Source organism: Chiloscyllium plagiosum, unplaced genomic scaffold (genome assembly GCF_037043375.1).
Source record: "Chiloscyllium plagiosum isolate Xiang-an unplaced genomic scaffold, Cpla_swu_hap1 HiC_scaffold_16, whole genome shotgun sequence".
NCBI classification, from domain to species: Eukaryota; Metazoa; Chordata; class Chondrichthyes; order Orectolobiformes; family Hemiscylliidae; genus Chiloscyllium; species Chiloscyllium plagiosum.
The window spans coordinates 12,607,209-12,627,716 of NW_028270154.1; the positions used below are offsets into that span (position 1 = coordinate 12,607,209).

The window sequence follows — 20,508 nt, forward strand, 5'->3', positions numbered from 1 at the left end:
AATATTTCACTATCTAATCTTTCCGAATGATCCAGAAACTGATCTGTGTACACTTCTAATTTCTAATCTATGTTACGTGCATTACTTTATTGTTTCTTCTCATTATAAACAAACTCTCTCTCTCTCTCTCTCATTAGCTCGAGAGAGCCCGGTTACATTGGCTCCTTTTAAAACACAAATCCACTTGGTCTGGGAAAAAGGTATCTGCAGAGAAGGGAGTCATTTTTTAATTAACTTTCTGCTAACAACCCAAGGCAACACAGGTGAATAAGAAAGGGGATCCAGTTGATCCCTCCTCCTGTGGGAGTTTGCCAATTTGCGGTAGTCCATCTGGATCCATAATATAATTGGGCAGCTTTACCTGTTTGTAACAACTTCTAAAGCACCTTTACGGACCTCAGTGTTTCCCAAAGTGCTATACCACCAATGAGGTACTTGGGAAGTTGCAAAATCAGAAACATGATTGTCAACTTGTACACAGCAAGCTCCCATAAAACAGCAATGTGATTGGTGACCAGATTATCTTTTGCTTTCTCACTCAATGTATCATGGTGTTCACCTTCATCTAAGAAATGCCCTGGAAGTCCTTGAAACTTTATAACCCACAGTATGAAGGGAGCAATGAGCTGATGTGAACAGTCTCTCTGGATTCTGTTAGGGAAATTCAGAGCCAAATTGTGAATCAAGTGCTGGCACTTTTTATCTTTTTCTTCCTGGGGACTACTGCTTGCTAATGGAAGCAGTCTTGATAAATTATTTTAATAATTAATCCCTTTCATTTCTTTGAAAAATATCAGGTCACAATGGCAACAATACACATTGTCTACAAATGTGACAGCAGCAACTCACCAGGGGTCCGTTGACAAAACCTTCCAAACTATGACCTGACTGCCGAGAAAGTCAAGGACAGCAAAAATATGGGAACATTATAACTTCCAAGATCCTTATAGAATCCCCACAGTGAAGAAGGAGACCATTCCCTCCAAGAGCATCCCTGCAACACCCCACCCTATAATCTCACATTTCCCATGGCTAATCCATCTAACCTGCACATCTTTGGATTGTGGAAGGAAACTAGAGCACCTGGAAAGAATCCATGCAGACATGGGGAGAATGTGCAAACTCTACACAGACAGTTGCCCAGGGCCGGAATTATACCCAAGTTCCTGGCATTGTGAGGCAGCAGTGCTAACCACTGAGCCACTGTGCCAGCTGACACACACACAATCCTCAATTCAAAACATATTGGTCCCTTCTTCGTCAAAGCCAGGTCAAGATGCTGGAACTCCAACAGTACTGTGGGAGCACCTGTGCCACTTGGACACCATTGGTTCATGAAGTAGATCCATCACCACCTTGTCAATGGGAACTCACACACTCTTCTCCTGGCTTCCCAACCTTGCAAACATCACTGTCCAACACTTCCACTGACTGATGAAAACCCATAAACTGATTCCAACCATTCAGGCTTCATCCTACTTAACTTGCTGATGACCTGTTCAATCCACCTACTGCCTCATTCCTGATGAAGGGTTTATGCCCAAAACATTGATTCTCCTGCTCCTCAGATGCTGCCTGACCTGCTATGCTTTTCTAGCAGTACACTCTTGACTTTGATTCTCCAGCATCTGCAGTCCTCACTTTCACCTGCCTCACTTCCATCTAGCCACCCTTCATGGAGAGCCTGTCTGAGCCAGATCCACCAGGAGACAGCCCTTGGACCAAATAATGGAAGCCATTAACAATTTCCTTGTGACAAACCGTATCTATCAAATGTGAACTAGCATCACAATAGTGGTCTCAGCTAAATAGGTTCAGAGCAAGCAGAGCATGCAGAGAGTAATAGGGATGTACGGAATGGAAACAGACCCTTCAGTCCAACTCATCCATGCTGACCAGATATTCTAATCTAATCGAGTCCTATTTGCCAGCACCTGGCCCATATCCCTCTAAACCCTTCCTATTCAATACCCATCCAGATGCCTTTCAAATGTTGTAATTGTACCATCCTCCACTACTTCCTCTGGCAGCTCATTCCATACATGCCCCATCCTCTGCATGAAAACGTTGCCTCTTAGGTCCCCTTTAAATTTTTCCCCTCTCACCCTAAACCTTTGCCCTCAAGTTCTGGACTCCCCCACCCCAGAGAAAATACTTTGTCTATTTACCCTATCCATGCCCCTCATGATTTTATAAATCTCTGATACCAGTTGTGGAGAGATCAGCAATGCTGCAGATTATCGAGCAGTGTCCCCTCTGCAGACTAAATCGTGCCATCAATCGTGGCAAAAGAAGAGGCTATTGCTTGGCATCAGGGATTTGCATTTGCTAAATAAATGGGAAACTAAGGATAGGCAATAAACACTAGTCTTGCTAAAGTTGCTTACATGCCAAGATTTTTAAAGAATTCTTTCATAAAACTGAGTTTGATAGATTCGGGATAAGTTCCTGCGGATTGGGGGGTGGCTAATGTTGTACCACTTTTTAAGAAAGGTGAGAGAGAGAAAGCAGGAAATTATAGACCAGTTAGTCTGACCTCAGTGGTGGAAAAGGTGCTGGAGTCTATTATAAAGGATGAAATTACAACAAATCTGGATAGTAGTAACAGGATAGGTCAGAGTCAGCATGGATTTATGAAGGGGAAATCATGCTTGACTAATCTTCTGGAATCTTTTGAGGATGTAACTCTGAAGATGGACGAGGGAGATCCAGTAGATGTAGTGTACCTGGATTTCAGAAAGCTTTTGATAAAGTCCCACATAGGAGGTTAGTGAGCAAAATTAGGGCGCATGTTATTGGGGGCAAAGTACTAACTTGGATTGAAAGTTGGTTGGCTGACAGGAAACAAAGAGTAGTGATAAACGGCTCCATTTCGGAATGGCAGGCAGTGACCAGTGGGGTACCACAGGGATGAGTGCTGGGACCGCAGCTTTTTACAATATATGTTAATGATATAGAAGATGGTATTAGTAATAACATTAGCAAATTTGCTGATGATACTAAGCTGGGTAGCAGGGTGAAATGTGAGGAGGATGTTAGGAGATTATAGGGTGACCTGGACAGCTTAGGTGAGTGGTCAGATGCATGGCAGATGCAGTTTAATGTGGATAAATGTATGGTTATCCACTTTGGTGGCAAGAACAGGAAAGCAGATTACTACCTAAATGGAATCAATTTAGGTAAAGGGGCAGTACAGAGAGATCTGGGTGTTCTTGTACATCAGTCAATGAAGGTAAGCATGCAGGTACAGCAGGTAGTGAAGAAGGCTAATAGCACGCTAGCCTTCATAACAAGAGGGATTGAGTATAGAAGCAAAGAAGTTCTTCTGCAGCTGTACAGGGCCTTGGTGAGACCACACCTGGAGTACTGTGTGCAGTTCTGCTCTCCAAATTTGAGGAAAGACATTCTGGCTATTGAAGGAGTGCAGCGTAGGTTCACAAGGTCAATTCCTGGAATGGCAGGACTACCTTACGCTGAAAGACTGGAGCGACTGGGCTTGTATACCCTTGAGTTTAGAAGATTGAGAGGGGATCTGATTGAGACATATAAGATTATTAAAGGATTGGACACTCTAGAGGCAGGAAACATGTTTCCGCTGATGGGTGAGTGCCGGACCAGAGGACACAGCTTAAAAATAGGGGTAGACCATTTAGGACAGAGATGAGGAGAAACTTCTTCACCCAGAAAGTGGTGGCTGTGTGGAATGCTCTGCCCCAGAGGGCAGTGGAGGCCCAGTCTCGATTCATTTAAGAAAGAGTTGGATAGAGGAATCAAGGGTTATAGAGATAAGGCAGGAACAGGATACTGATTAAGGATTATCAGCCATGATCATATTGAATGGTGGTGCAGGTTCGAAGGGCAGAATGACCTACTCCTGCACCTATTGTCTATTGATTGTGTAACTAATTGTCTTTCTGCAATTAGCCCTTCTTATCAGTTATGGTGCCACCAGTGGTCAGAATTTACAGTGTGACATGTTTACATAAAATATTTCCATAACAAAACAGCCTCTGACAAATATAAAGAAAAGAAACAAAAAAAAGGCGTGAATTCAGCGCCTGTTAAAATGGGGAACCGCACTGGGTATGTAACCGGGATTCAATAATATCATCCCGTTTTACCTGAAGATTGCACAAACTCCCAGGCAAAGAGTGACTTAAATACTGCAGGCAAACCAGATTAAACTATTCATTAAAGGCAAGTTTCCCTTTAAAGAATGAAAATAATTGGAATTAAAGTCCAATTAAGTTTGACTTCCTAAATAGTTAAGAGGGAATTGGGCATAGGGCAACATTCCTTGCTGGTTGAGGGTTAAAATCAGGATGGACTAGGAATTTACAAACTCACCACAGTCCTTAATTTGTTCCATATGTAACCTTGCTCGTGTCAGTTTCTCTCTAACCAGGGGCTATGTGTTTAAACCTGTGATTCCAGTCACTACATTTTATCAGCAATGTGTCTCCTCTCGAGTCAAACTGTTTAAGAAAGAACTTGTAACTTGGTACTTTTGAAGGGAATAAAACAGCACCAATGGGCTGAGAACATGCTCGACTAAAGCGAGAGAAGGTTTGAAGTCGATTCATTGACCGTGAGTCAACTCTTGGCGTGGAGAGGCAGGGCTCTACGACATCCTTTTTTCAATCCCACACACATATACACACAGAAAAAAAAGTTGGGCAAATTGCCAGACTGCAAAGGGAATTGTCTCAGAGTTGGAGCACTCGGGAGGAAAATCAGTCCTGCTCTCGATCCTCCCGTCCCAGCACTGAGTTCTTTCTCCGAAAAGTTGCAGGAAGATTTCATTTCTGTTCATCTCTCTCGTGTTGTATTTTTAAACCACACTGGGGGGGCCCTCCTCCACCAGACTCGAGGAGTTTCTTACCTCTATCGCTGATTTTGCCCTTTTTAAAAGAAATTCTTTGGAGAAAACTATTTTTTTTCCCCTCTGTGTGTTTGTCCCCTCCTTCCCCCGTTGCAACCAGACTTCCAGGCGATTGGAGTTTGAGACTGGGCTGCCAGTATTATCCCAGACTTCTTCCCTCTACGTTTACTGAAGAATGGACTTCCCAAAAGGAAAGTTTCCCACCGTCGAGATCGTCAGGTGAGTTCTAATCTTGGCTGGTCGTTCTGGACTGAACTGGTGTGGTTTGTCTCCTGAAGTTTTGTGGGGATGGGAAACTTCTAAGGATTAGTTGGATTGAGAATTTGCTCCTTGTAATTCTTTAACCTCAGAAGTCTTTCAGGTCACCTCCCCCCTTAGCTGGTGAGAGATTTTTGTTCTTTGGTCACAGATGTCAGGGAGATTGAATAGAAGATGTGATTGCACTGGAGGGGTGCAGAGGAGATTCACCAGGATGTTGCCTGGGTTGGAGTATTTCAGCTCTGATAAGGCTGGGGTTGTTACCCAGAGAAGGCTGGGGGTGTGGGTGGGGGGGTGGATTCTGATATAGGTGTATGCCTTTTGAATCAAGTTGTTCACGCATGTAAGACATTTCCAGCATAGAACTTGAACCCAGATCTTCTGGCTTGGAGGCAGGGACACTACCACTGAGCCCTCCTGATAAGGGTACATTAGATTATGAGAGGCACAAAGTGAATAGAGAGCAGCTGTTACTCCTTAGTCGAAGGGTCGGTAACAAGGGGGCTGCTTTTAAAGTGAGAGACAGGAGATTTGAGGAAAACTTTTTTCACCGACAGGGTTTTGAGGGTCTGGAATGCACAGCCTGGGAGGGGAGTTGAGGCAGGGAACCTCACAACCCTTAAAAAGTACTTGGATGAGCACTTCAAATGTCATAACGTTTGCAGGAAATGGGATGAGTGTCGATTTAGAATTGCCTGTGCAGATTTGATGGGCCGAAAGGCCTCTTCTGTCCCAAATGATTCTAGGAACTAAATGAGGAGACAAGAATTGTTGTGATCAGGAGAGTTCTCCACTGGCCTGAGAAAGTGGTTGAAGCAAATTCCAAGTTGGGAGTTGGATCAATATTTGATAGAGGCAGGGCTATGGGGAAAGAGTAGAGAGAAGGGGACAAATGCCACAGCTCATTAAAAGAGAAAGTATAGGTATGTTGGGACAAAAGATCATCATCATCATCATCACTGACTGGTTAAATGGCACAGCTCCTCATTTTATTAATATTAGAAGGTGCGGTGATTAGTGGAATGGGGGCAACGGAGGAAAGAGCTCCTTATATGTATGTTTTTAACACAAAAATGATTAATCTGATTTGAATGATGGCTTTAATTAGTTGCATTCTTCTGAAAACTGTCATCATCTTCCGCCAGATCTTCACGATGAGTTTGCTCTCTCTCTCTCTCTCTCTCTCTCTCTCTGCCTTTGAAGCAGGAAAAGCGAATTTTTAAGAGACTGCTGTTGTATGAGTAAAAGGTTTTGTCATGGGCTTGGTGTGTCTCTGTTGGGATCAAAATGTTTCACTGGAGATTATTCCTGGAGTTTGGCAGGCACACACAGACAAGGTCTGGATGCAGGAAGTTGAAATGCGGGGTCAGACGCTAAAGACTCGCTTAGGCTGCAATGGGTTTGTCATGGAATCCGAGTTACCTTCACTTCCTTACCTGGTTACTTACATGTTAATGAGACAAAAGTGTTAAATCCTCATGATTGAGAAATAAAGACCCTGAATGTGCTGGTAACAGAGCAGGAAAAACCCACTGAGAGGGATACCTATAACATATTCCTCAAGGTGGAGAATTTGGGGAAAAGTTACATGCATTATCTTCAGAGTGAAACCACTTTTTGATCAAAGTTAAAAATCACACAATGCCAGGTTATAGTCAACAGGTTTAATTGGAAGCACACTAGCTTTTGGAGTGCCCCTCCTTCAGGTGATTGTGCCTTGGTCAAGTTTTTCATCACCTATCCTCAGATCGTCTCAGCTGGCTCAGATTTGGAGAGACTGTGGCACTGGACTAGTAAACTGGAGACTCAGGCTTATTCTTTGGGGACACTGGTTCAGAACATACCAATGAACCTAGTGGCCTTTATATTCAGAAATGGTGACCCTGAAACAGCCATCTATTATTGTACAAAACCCCTCTGGTCTATTAATGTCCTGTAGCAAAGAAAATTTTCTGTCTTTGCGATGGTCTGGTTTACATGTGAATCCAAACTCTCAGCAATGACCAAGCAAGCCATTCAGTTCTAGGGCAATTATGGACGGGCAATAAGTATTGATCTTGTCGGTGATACCATTATCCCATGAAAGAATAAAGGTATAAAAGCCTTCTGTTTGAAACAATGAGAGATTTTGCTGTGATAAAGGCACTACATAAACGCAAGTTGGCATTTATTGTGTGAGAACGGTGACCTGTCTGCTGTGAGGGTTTTGATGAAGAGAGCATTGATGTGTCTGAGGGATAGCAGGCCATCACCATAAGTCTACATTAGTATTTATGTTTGATCTTCACCTCTTCCTAACCCTAACAGCGAGGTTGTTACCTCTGTTTGGAGAGTCCAGGATTGAGGGCTGAGAGAGTAACGGGTCTCACATTTAAGATAGAGATGGGGATTTAAGGCAGAAATTCAGGGAGCTAGGATGGAAGCTTAGAGCTAGGACGAACAGAGTTGTCTCTGGTTTGTTGCCCGTGCCACGTGCTAGTGAGGCAAGGAATAGGGAGAGAGAGAAGTTGAACACGTGGCTACAGGGATGGTGCAGGAGAGAGGGTTTTAGATTCTTGGATAATTGGGGGTCTTTCTGGGGTAGGTGGGACCTCTACAAGCAGGATGGTCTTCATCTGAACCGGGGGGTACCAATATCCTGGGGGGAATATTCGCTAAGGCTATTGGGGTGGGTTTAAACTAATCCAGCAGGGGGATGGGCACCAAAATTGTAGTTCAAGTATAGACCAGGTTGAGAGTAGGGAGGTCCAAAATCAAGTTTCAGAGACACCAGATGGCACCGGGAAGGAAGAAGTTGGTTTGAAGTGTGTCTACTTCAATGCCAGGAGCATCCGGAATAAGGTGGGTGAACTTGCAGCATGGGTTGGTACCTGGGACTTTTGATGTGGCCATTTCGGAGATATGGAAAGAGCAGGGACAGGAATGGTTGTTGCAGGTTCCAGGATTTAAATGTTTCAGTAAGAACAGAGAAGATAGTAAAAGAGGGGGAGGTGGGGTATTGTTGGTCAAGGACAGTATTACAGTTGTAGAAAGGATGTTTGGGGACTCGTCAACTGAGGTAGTATGGGCTGAAGTTAGAAACAGGAGAGGTCACCCTGTTGGGAGTTTTCTATTGGCCTCCGAATAGTTCCAGAGATGTAGAGGAAAGGATCACAAAGGTAATTCTCGATAGGAGTGAGAGAGACAGGGTAGTTGTCATGGGGGACTTCAACTTTCCAAATATTGACAATGAACACTATAGTACGAGTACTATAGATGGGTCCGTTTTTGTCCAGTGTGTGCAGGAGGGCTTCCTGACAGTATGTAGACAGGCCAACAAGGGGCGAGGCCACATTAGATTTGTTACTGGGTAATGAGCCCGGCCAGGTGCTAGACTTGGAAGTAGGTGAGCAGTTTGGTGATAGCGATCACAATTCTGTCATGTTTACTTTAGTGATAGAAAGGGATAGGTGTATACCACTGGGCAAGAGTTACAGCTGGGGGAAAGGCAATTACGATGCGATTAGGCAGGATTTAGGAAGCATAGGATGGAGAAGGAAACTGCAGGGGATGGGCACATTAGAAATGTGGAGCTTATTCAAGGAAAAGCTACTGTGTGTCCTCGATAAATATGTACCTGTCAGGCAGGGAGAAAGCTGTACAGCGCGGGAGCTGTGGTTTACAAAGGAAATGGTATCTCTGGTCAAGAGGAAGAAGAAGGCTTATGTTAGGATGAGATGTGACGGCTCAGTTAGGGCGCTTGAGGGTTACAAGGTAGCCAGGAAAGACCTAAAGAGAGAGCTCAAGAGCCAGGAAGAGACATGGGAAGTTGTTGGCGGATAGGATCAGGGTAAACCCTAAGGCTTTCTATAGGTATTTAGGGAATAAAGGAATGACGAGAGTAAGATTAGGGCCAATCAAGGATAGTAGTGGGAAGTTGTGTGTGGAGTCAGAGGAGATTGGGGAAGCACTAAATGAATACTTTTCAACAGTATTCACTCTAGAAAATAACAATGTTGTCGAGGAGAATACTGAGATACAGGCTACTAGACTAGGTGGGATTGAGGTTCACAAGGAAGAGGTATTAGAAATCCTGCAGAGTGTGAAAATAGATAAGTCCCCTGGGCCAGATGGGATTTATCCTAGGATCCTCTGGGAAGCCAGGGCCTTTGGCATTGATCTTTAAATCGTCGTTGTCTACAGGAATAGTGCCAGAAGACTGGAGGATAGCAAATGTGATTCCTCTGTTCAAGAAAGGGAGTAGAGACAATCCTGGTAGTTATAGACCAATGAGCCTCACTTCAGTTGTTGGTTAAGTGTTGGAAAAGGTTATAAGAGAGAGGGATTATAATCATCTAGAAAAGAATAATTTGATTAGGGATAGTCAGCACGGTTTTGTGAAGAATAGGTCGTGCCTCACAAACCTTAGAGTTCTTTGAGAAGGTGACCAAACAGGTAGATGAGAGTAAACCAGTTGATGTGGTGTATATAGATTTCAGCAAGGCATTCGATAAGGTTCCCCACAGTAGGCTATTGTTCAAAATGCAGAGGAATGGGATTGTGGGAGATACAGCAGTTTGGATCAGTAATTGGCTTGCTGAAAGAAGAGAAGGTGGTGGTTGATGGGAAATGTTCATCCTGGAGCCCAGTTACTAGTGGTGTACCGCAAGGGTTGTTGTTGGGTCCACTGCTGTTTGTCACTTTTATAAATGACCTGGATGAGGGCGTAGAAGGGTGGGTTAGTAAATTTGCAGACAACACTAAGGTCGGTGGAGTTGTGGATAGTGACGAAGGATGTAGCAGGTTACAGAGAGACATAGATAAGTTGCAGAGCTGGGCTGAGGGGTGGCAAATGGTGTTTAATGCGGACAAGTGTGAGGTGATTCACTTTGGTCGGAGTAACCGGAATGCAAAGTACTGGGCTAATGGTAAGATTCTTGGTAGTGTAGATGAGCAGAGAGATCTCGGTGTCCAGTACACAGATCCTTGAAAGTTGCCACCCAGGTTGACAGGGTTGTTAAGAAGGCATACAGTGTTTTAGCTTTTATTAATAGAGGGATCGAGCTCTGGAACCATGAGGTTATGCTACAGCTGTACAAGACTCTGGTGCGGCTGCACTTGGAGTATTGTGTACAGTTCTGGTCACTGCATTATAAAAAGGATGTGGAAGCTTTGGAAAGAGTGCGGAGGAGATTTACTAGGATGTTGCCTGGTATGGAGGAAAGGTCTTACGAGGAAAGGTTTAGGGACTTGAGGTTGTTTTCATTAGAGAGAAGAAAGTTGAGAGGTGACTTAGAGACATATAATCTAATCAGAGGGTTAGATAGGGTGGACAGGGAGAGCCTTTTTCCAAGAATGGTGACGGCGAGCACGAGGAGGCATAGCTTTAAATTGAGGGGTGATAGATATAGGACAGATGTCAGAGGTAGTTTCTTTACTCAGAGAGTAGTAAGGGTATGGAAAGCTTTGCCTGCAACGGTAGTAGATTCGTCAACTTTAAGTACATTTAAGGCATCACTGGACGAGCATACGGATGTACATGGAATAGTGTAGGTTAGATGGGCTTCAGGTTGGTATGACAGGTCGGCGTAACATCGAGGGCCAAAGGGCCTGTACTGCGCTGTAATGTTCTCTGTTCTATAATTTCTTCTGAGATAGTCAGCCTCTGGAATTGTTCATTGTAGAGGGTGTTGAGGCCGGGTCATTAAGATATTCAGAGTTGAGATGGATAGATTTTTAATCAGTAAGGCAATGAGGAAAAGGTGATTGTAGGATTGACGGTTATCAAATCAGCCATCAACTCATTGAATGATGGAGCAGACTCAATGGGCTGAATCGCCTAATTTTGCTCCAGTATCCAATGATCTTATGGTAACTTAATCAACTAAGTCTTTATTCTTTCTCCCGATCTTAATCTACAATATTTGCTTCAATATCACCACGATTAGATTAGCCATGATCTTACTGAATGACTTGACAGGTGAGAGGGATTGATGAGCCAACTCCTGTTCGTGTGTACGAATGAGTTCCACAATCTCACCATGCACTTGGCTAAAAAGGTTTCTCCTTTAATTTCACTGTGTTCACAGCTTTCTGCACATATGAAGGAGGAGGGAACAGAGGGCTTGAGTTGTATGCAGAGTGGGAAGAGGCACTTAAATTGAGGAAGAACCTTAAACCAGCAATGACTTGTCAGGCTGAATGGCCTGTTTCATGTCATAGACTGGCTGGAGCAATCCAGGGGCTGTGAGCACGGTACTAACATAATGAATATCAGTTTCCCATATTTTGATTGTTTTTTGCAAGTTAGTGAACATTGTCCAATTCTCTCGTGTGCTGGGGGTGATAATTTGTCCTTTGGTTAGAATGAGCTAGTCACTTCATATAAATAAGCTAACAAGAATCCAAATTTACACAGCACATTTAACATTGTACATATTCTATAGTGTTGTGGAGGAGCAATTATCAAGCAAACTTTGACCCAAAACTACATAAGGAGAATTCAGGACAGGTGACCAAAAACTTGACCAGGAGATAGGTTTTAAAAAGCATTTTAAGAGGAGAGAGAGGTAACTCCAGAGATTGAGGAAACTCCAGACCTTGGGAGCGAGATGGTTGATGCAGCTGTTAATCCTAAACAAAAGAAATGAGGGATGGTCAAGGGATACAGACAGGATAGAAATGCCCATCAAGAGAAAGTTGGCAGACACCATCCCCACTTCCACTGGCACCATACACTGGTGAGCACCCAGTATCTGTGATAAGATGGAGTGAATTTTCTATTGGCAAGGTCAGAAGGTAACAGTTGGAGATGAAATACCAGATGAGAGCACTTTCAGGAAACCAACGTCGACAAAATGGGAAGCCAAGTTTCAACTGTAGTTGAATCGTAATGAAATGAAAATATGAGGCAAACATGAATCAATTGTATTTCATTTTGTTTAGTCATTTTGGGATTATGGTTGTCACTAGCAAGGCTGGAATTTATTGCCAATCACTATTCCCCTAAGAAGGTAGCGGTAGTGGCTGTCACCTTGAACCAAAGGAGCCCACATTGTAATCGACTTAACACAACAAGCACTAACTTGTTAGATCATTTCGCATCAACCACATTGGTAGGGGACCGGGTAAGGAGAGATTTTCTCCCCTAAAGTATAACAGCGGTCAATTTGCATTTTTTAAAATGACATTCCATCAGCTTTATGCTCACTTGTGCCAACTTATGCCGTACAATTACATTGCATTAGATTATTGTTACATTGCATCAATTGTCTATTGCTGCATGCATATATCTCAAAATGGACATCTTTTAGTCTAAGAGAAAACCTGCAGGAGGGGTGCCAAGGCTAGATTTTTAGTGGAGCTCAGTGATTTGGTCAGCAGAATCATTCATGCAACATGCTGTACAATGGAATGTGGATATGTAACTGATTATGTTACTCTGTCTGTAGAGCAGAAGAACAAACCAGAAAGAAGTCTGTAATGAAACAATTGGAAGATACCACACTCGAGAGCCATATTCAGTTATCTTTGTAGATATAAATGTAAATAGTGTTACTGTATTAAATAAAGTGAGAGAGCCTTGCTCTAGCATAACAATGAACAAGGGATCTGAGTGGCCAGCAGTCTAGTACAAAGGGAGCTGTATCCAAGATCGTGTGTAGATACTCAATACCCAAAAAACAAGGGCTTCTGAAGGTTACAGAGAACAGTAATAATATGAAAGTAAGTTACAAAGAAAGTCACCAGCTGAGATGCTTGTGGTAGGATTATGGCTATAAATAGAGTGGTAGCGCCACAGAGGAGAGGCATTGGAAGAGGATAACGAGGTCAACTGTGTGAAAAGGGTTGGAGAGAGAGGGAGAAAGCACCACGTTAGCAGTCACGCAAAATGGTATTGTGAACACTACACAGTGAATGAGCATGAATTAAATTTGTGAAAGACCTGAGAACCAGCAGGGAGTAGGTGTTGATTGGTCCGGCAGACTGATTACGAGAGAGACTAAGGGATCGGAGTATTGAATGGGACAGGATGTAATCAAGGAGATAGCTGGAGCAGAGTGGTTCTCAAACTCTAAACTGTCCTGTGAAGAAGCCATTACCCCTTCAGAGGCCAGTATATGGAGAGGAAGGAGGAAGGCAGCTGTGTTTTGAGATCGGGGAGGAATAAGGGGGTTGTAATGGAAATTTTAAGTTGATCAAATAGAAGCTGTTGGGTTTATGAAAGGAATTGAGGAAAGCTCTGGGAATATTCCTGGCTGCTCGTCACCACAGAAATAAGTTAAGAGCTTGTGACATTTGGGAAGCCTCTGTTCAAGGGAATGCAGTAACAGCCATACCTGGAAGTACACAAATTATTGAAGTTGGTTGAGCTTCACTTGTGTTTTTTTAGTGAAATCAGTCTGATTTTATCCATAGAGGCATAGAGAAAGAAATGTTGAAAATTTTTCATAATTCACTGACTAGCTCCAAGTTGTAAAAGCTGGGTCTGATTCTAGGCACCACATTTTAGGAAGGATGTAGATGTAGGTTTGCTCGCTGAGCTGGAAGGTTTCATTGGGAAGGGTGTTAAGGCCTTGGTGAGAGCGCAGAAAGGGATTACTGGATGACACCAAGGATGAGGGTCATCAATTATGGGGCAAAACTAGGAATGTTCTCATTATAGCAGGGAAGATTAATGTGGAATTTGATAGAGGAGGTAGTGTTCAAAAGGGATTTCAATAAATACTTGAAGGAAAAAATTGCAGGATTCTTCAGAAAGAGCTGAGAGAAATAAGACTAATTGCTCAGTCTTCCCTTAGGCTAATACATCCCCATAGGCGAATGAGGGGTAGCACAATGGCTCAGTGATTAGCACTGCTGCCTCACAGCACCAGGGATCTGGGTTCAACTGTCTGTGTGGAGTTTGCACCTTCTCTCCATGTCTGTGTTGGTTTCCTCTGGGTGCTCCAGTTTCCTCCCAAAGTCCAAAGGGTTAGGATGGATTATCCATGCTAAATTGACTATGGTATCCAGGGATGTGCAGGCTGGGTGGGTTAGCCATGGGAAATGCAGAGTTACAAGGATAGGGGTTGGGGGGTGGGTATGGGTGGGATATACTTTGGATGGGTAAAGTGGACCTGCTGGGCTAAATGGTCTGCTTCCATACTGTAGAGATTCTATGAAATGGCTGCTCTCTTTACCACAACTTACTATATTTCTGTGGCCTGTTGCACCAATGAGTAAAGTGCCCTCCTGTCTGTTACTAATCAGCAGAAGCAATTATGGTCCCAGCTGATAACTCCAGTCTGAGATGAGTTGGCTGACCTGACTAATAACACATTGCGTCTGTGTCTGAGTCTGAAAGCTGACTTCAAGAAAAATTCCATAGATTTGAACATGAAATACTGCTTATTCAATGCTGGGAGATCACTTCACTGGTGTAGGAGTACTGAAGGACGGCCGAGCAGTCAGAGGGCTGAGGGAGCATGCACTGTCAGAGGGTTAGGGAATATTTTTGTTGCCTATTTGTAATGGGTGTGGGATTGAATAGAGGATAGAATAGTCCAAATAGAGGAAAGGTCCATTATATCCTGGAAGGATTGCTCCTCAAAAAAAATAACATTTCCCAAGTATACAAATTTAATAATTCTCAAATCCCTCCATTTTGTTTTATCCTCTACCTCTGTAATCTCCTCTCGCCCTGTGTGACTTCTGGCAACCTCCCATTTTTACCCATTCCTGACTCAGCCAATTGCAGTTGTAAATTCAGTTGCTTTAATCCCAAGGTTCTGGAATTCCCTCCCTAATCCTTTCTACCTCCTTGCTTCTCCTTTCAAAAGCTGACCTCTGAATGTTAACCAGGTTCCAGTTCCATCACCTCTGACTGCATCCGCCTATGTATCAAATTTCCTGAGATAATCAAAAATATCTTGCATTTTTCTCGCTCTGTCAGCACAGTTAAGCACCTTCAGGCACAGTAATGGTAAACAGAAGCTAAAACTAAGTCAATAAGCATGGGGCGACAGTAGTGTAGTCACTGGACTAGCATACCAATACCTTCAACCAATGTTCTGAGAAAATGGATGCAAATTCTACTGTGTTAGATGGTGAAATTTGAAGTCAGTAAAAATCGGGGCTAAACAACTGGCCCAAGTACAACAATTGACAATGGTTGTAAAGCATATCCAGTTCACTAATATCTCTTATGAAGGAAATCTGCTCTCCTCACTTCCTCTGGCCTGTACTCCAGAGCCATCGCAAATGTGGTTGACACTTCACTACCTTCTAGATGATAAAGGATGTTAACTAGGATGTTAAGTGTTGACCTAGTCAACGATGTTCCATACCCCATGAATGAATAAAAATATCAGGGAGGAGAAGGAAGAAAGCAATGAGTTTCTCCTGTCGAGAAGTAACAAAGACCTGGATGAATGTTTCAGTGATGGTGGTGAGGCAGAATTTGGTGGTGAAAATAAGTGTTTTGGTAATGGCACATATGTGGCTAGAAACTGGTCCCTGGGTCAAATATGACACTTGCTTATTTAATCATCTTTAAATATTTTAGTTACATTGAAGGCACCGTGTTAAGATATTGTTGTTACTCAAAGCTGTGGTTAAAATTGAGACAGTGAACCCTCACCGGGGCATGACTCCACCGTTAAAATCCCCCACCCCTCAGCAAAGGGGACAGGTGGCCTTCCACTGCCTGAATTCCAGTGGAGGTTGGGGGAGAGTTTGGAAGGACAGATGAACCAACATTTGTCAGGTAAACCTTCCCATTGATATGGCACAGAGACGGAGGTATTGGAACTCAAACTCATGACCTTTTGACTTGGAGGTGAGTGTGCTGTCAACTGAGCCACTTCCAACAAAACTAATAAGCTCTCCCAGTCCTTACATGTTCCCACGTTAAGAAAAATGGAGAGGTGGGGCTGGCTTGGCAAGTGTATATTTGTTCTTCAAGAGCCCATCAGCTGCTGATTTATGAAACATTCCTGGTGAAGGGAAACCTTTCACACACTAACATCAGCCTGACAGAACTGTTCTTTCTCAAAACACCCTGATTGTAATCACTGTTATTCAGTTGTTCAGTGTTCTTTGCTTCTAGGCATTTTCACTTAATTTTTGCTATTTCATTTCCAATACTAAGTTTGATCAGACTTTTTTTTTTTAAAACAATCCCCACAAGAGAAACACATAAATACAATTAGGTTGAGACAGAGAATGTGCAAGAGAGAGAATGATATCTGAATCCCTGGTCTCCCTCCTCCCTTTGTCTGTTACTTCCTCCAGCCCCACAACCTTCTAAGATCTCTGCATTCTCCTAATTCTGGTCTCGTGTGCATCCTTGAGATTAATCCATCCATCACTGGAGGCCATGTCTTCAGCTGCCTGAGCCTCATACACTCTAGCACTCCTGCCTGAAATATCTTGCTGTCTTTATTTCCTCCTTTTAAGACGCTGCTTGAAACCTATCTCTTTTTTGCAAAGTTTTTGATCAGTCCTAATACCTCCTCTTAACCTGAATTGCCTTTCTGCATGAAAGGAGCTATATAAATATTTGTTGTTGTAGAGCAATTGTTCAAGAGGTAACAGCACAAACAGCTGCCGTGAAACGAAGGGGACTGGGAGAGAGGAAGGGGATGTGAGATGGATGAACAGAAACACAACAATGAGCAGTGGACACAGCCTGATGCTCAAACACAATAGTAATGCAGGGAAGAAAGATAGATTTATATGGTAAAAAACAAAGTACTGGAGAAACTCAGCATATCTGGCAGCATCTGTGGAGAGAGAGAAAAGTCTTCAGGGCTGGGGTTCTGAAGACGTCATCACCAGACCCAAATGTTAACTCTGCTTCTCCCTCCACAGAGATTGTAAACCCGCTGAGTTTCTCCAGCACTTTGTTTTCATTGCAGACTTTCAGCATCTGCAGGGTTTTGCTTTTATGGAGATGCGGACACACTCGTCTGCACATGTGCTCTTTTTCACACAATCCTTCCTGTGCGTAGGTATATGCAGGCAGGAAAAGATGAACATATTCCTGTTCATTCACTTGCATAGCCAGAAGTGGGGTAAAATATGGACAATCAATTTTCAACTTTGTCATCTGATTTTAATGCCTGACAATTTCATGGACTAAAATGATTTTGTAAAGACAGAAATATAGTCCATTTTCTAATAATTCAAATGGGTGTTGCTGACTGTGCCAGCTTTTATTGCCCATCTCTAGTTGCCTTCAAGAAGATGATGAATTGCCTTCTTGAACCACAAAGCAGTTCAGGAGAGAATTCCAGGATTTTGACCCAGAAAGAGTAAAGGAACAGTGATATATTTCCAAGCTAGGATGGTGAGTGGCTTGGAGCGGTTTTCCCATGTATCTGCTGCCCTTGTCCTTCTAGGTGGTAGTGCCTGTGGATTTGGAAGGTGCTGTCTAAGGCTCTTTGGTGAATGTCTGCAGTGCATCTTACAGATTGTATACACACAGCAGTGACTGAGGTAGAAGGAGTGAATGTTTGTGGATGTGGTGCCAATCAAGCAGGCTGCTTTGTCCTGGATGGAGCCAAGCTTCTTGAGGGTTGATGGCAATGCACTCATCCAGGCAAGTGAGGTCTGTTGTAAGGTCTGTTGCCTGAAGCCTGTCCAGGAGATGAGATAATCACTGTAGGATTCTCAGTCTCTGACTTGCTGTTGTAACTATTTATTTATACCTATTTGTATGGCTAGTCCCAGTTTGGTTTCTGGTCAATTGTAAAGACCAGATTCTTGATAGTGGGGCATTCAATGATAGGGATGCCTTTGAATGTCAGGGAATGACAGTTAGATTCTCTCTTGTTTGAAGATGGCCATTGCCCGGCACTTGTATGGCATGAATGTTATTTGCCACTTGTCTAAGCTTGGATATTTTCCAAGTCGTGCTGGAGTTGGATATAGACTGCTTTAGTAGCTGAGGAGTTGTGAATGGTATTGAACATTGTGCATTTCAGCATACTTTCCCACTTCTGAGCATATGATGGAGGTAAGGTCCTGGAGAGCCTAAAGTCTCTCACAGCAACCAACAGACCATACGTCCAGGAAGTTTAGGAAACCAATGTGGGATAAATCAAATAATCTGAACTGAAATTACCGTTTTATCTGAAGATGTAGAATGAAAAGTTGCATTTTTGAACCAGAAAGGCTTGCTTGCCATTAGCATGGAAAGACAATGGAACCACGCTTGAAATGCACAAATGACCCATATATCAGTAGATGCTTGGTATTGCAGCAGAGAAAAGGAAAAAATAGATTTACCGTATAAAGAACTAGATGTGTCTCTGTGTCTCTCTGGTTCCTCCTTCATCATCCCAAAAGCCAGCCCTGAATATCTATTCACTGAAAACTCAAGGATTCTATGAATGTTGTTACTGCTGTGGATAAGAGACATCAACTAATAGCTGTGATCTCTGGTTCACTATAACAACTCAAGGACTCAAACTTTTGTTTAATTAACAGACTGTATATTCTTTAACTGTCTGTTGCACCTGACACTCTTCCCTCTTAAGCTTTCATGAAGTGGCCATGGTGTAGTGGTAGTGTCACAAGACTAGCAATCCAGAAAGCCAATTTAATATTCTGAGGACTTGAGTTTGATTCCTACCATGGTACCTGGTTAAATTTGAATTCAGTATAAATCTGGAATTTAAAAAAAAACACTCATAGTGACCACTGTTGATTATCACAAAAACCCAATACCCTTTAAGGGAAGATAAGTGCAGTCCTTACATTGATTGACCTACATGTGACTCCAGACCCGCAGATTGTGGTTGACTCTTAACTACCTTTGGCAATTAAGGATAGGCAATAAACGATGGCCTAGAGAGTGACTCTCTCATCCTGTGCATGAATATTGAAAAACAACCTCCATGTTTGATGTCATATTTTGTTATTTGTGGAGTTGGTAAGTAATTTGTTTTTAACTTTCACACAGCACAACCTTAACATGGCTTCTTCATTTATATCAGGCAAGCTTTGTTTTAATTGATGTGACCATGTGTTCAAAACTTTGTGAAATATTTGGTGCGACTGGCCAAGGGATTGGAAAGTGGGGGGGGGAGGGGAGTTATTCACCCCTCCCCAATATCAATATATCAATGCATGGCACACGCACACCCTGCACGTGCATCCAGTTAGTTTATATACACAGTGTTACGAACAGCATAATCTGACACGGATATATCACGAAGAGTGAGACTCAGCTTCCTCCCTGGAGAGTAGTGGTATTTCTCCGTCCTCTGAAGCTAAGATAAACCTGTACAGTTTGACTTAGCTTTATTGTCACATGAGAGCTGGGGTGCATAGCCTCAAAATGAGGAGGAGCAGTTTTAGGACTGAGTTGAGGAGGAACTTCTTCACCCAAAGGGTTGAGAGTCTGTGGAATTCCCTGCCAGTGAAGCAGTTGAGCTTCCTCATTAAATGTTTTTAAGCCAAAGATAATTAGGTTTTTGGACAAGTAAGGAATTAAGGGTGACAGTGAGGGTGTGGATAAGTGGGGATGAGTCCATGAAAAGGTCAGCCCTGGTCATCTTGAATGGCGGAGCAGGCCCGAAGGGTCAGATGGCCTATTCCTGCTCCTAGTTCTTATGTACTGTGAAAGGTTTACCACTTACTGTACCATCTTAGATACAAAAGTACAGATTCTTGAGTAAAAATACTTAAGGGAAAAAAATTATAAAATAAAGTCCAGCATTACAGATCTTCAAAAGGATAAAATCATAGTAATAAATTAGAAAAAAAAGATAAAAAGTTTAGATTAACAGTCCTTCCACAATGATACAACAAAAGAAAAAAGAATTAAAGAAGAGAATTTAAAATAAAGTCCACTGACTTGTGTGAGCTGTAGATCCAGCAAATAATTCTGATGTGTGTACAGCACTGAAACAGGCCATTTGCTCCAGCTGATCTATACTGTATTCTTCAGAAATGCTAATGGTTTTTAGTAATTTCCTGAAGTAATAGGTGGGCACAGATTTAAAGTCATTGGCAAAAGAACAAGAGATAAATGAGAACAAATTGCTCACGGTGAGGTTTATGAAGATCCCCCGAACATATATCCTGATGTATTGCACAAGGACATTACACAGAAAAAGGCAATTGAACATGTGATTGAAGAGACTAATTTGTGGTGGTTTAGGTGAAAAGGCTGTGGTGTGGGATTAAATTGGAGAGATCATTCCAAGAGCTAGTGCAGGCAGGATGGACCAAATGGCCTTTTTCTGTGCAATAAGATTCTATGATTCGATCATAAGAATTAAGTGCAATTCAACCCTGTAGGCCTGCACAATAAGATCTTGGCTGAACTGATTGTGATCTCAACTCCACTCTCTTGTCTACTTTCCCACAACCCATGATTCCTTTATCAATCGATAGTT

At 42.8% G+C, this 20,508-nt stretch overlaps 1 protein-coding gene across 2 annotated transcripts in view; it reads left to right on the forward strand.

The window, feature by feature from the left end:
* The first annotated feature begins 4,703 nt into the window (after positions 1-4,703).
* Positions 4,704-20,508, forward strand: part of pdgfrb (platelet-derived growth factor receptor, beta polypeptide) — a 102,880-nt gene continuing 87,075 nt past the window's right edge. For both annotated transcript variants that reach the window (XM_043703113.2, XM_043703115.2), the window contains exon 1: positions 4,704-5,101. In XM_043703113.2, the coding sequence (XP_043559048.2) occupies positions 5,058-5,101 (44 nt within the window). In that variant the 5' untranslated portion in view covers positions 4,704-5,057. The remainder of the gene's footprint in view (positions 5,102-20,508) is intronic.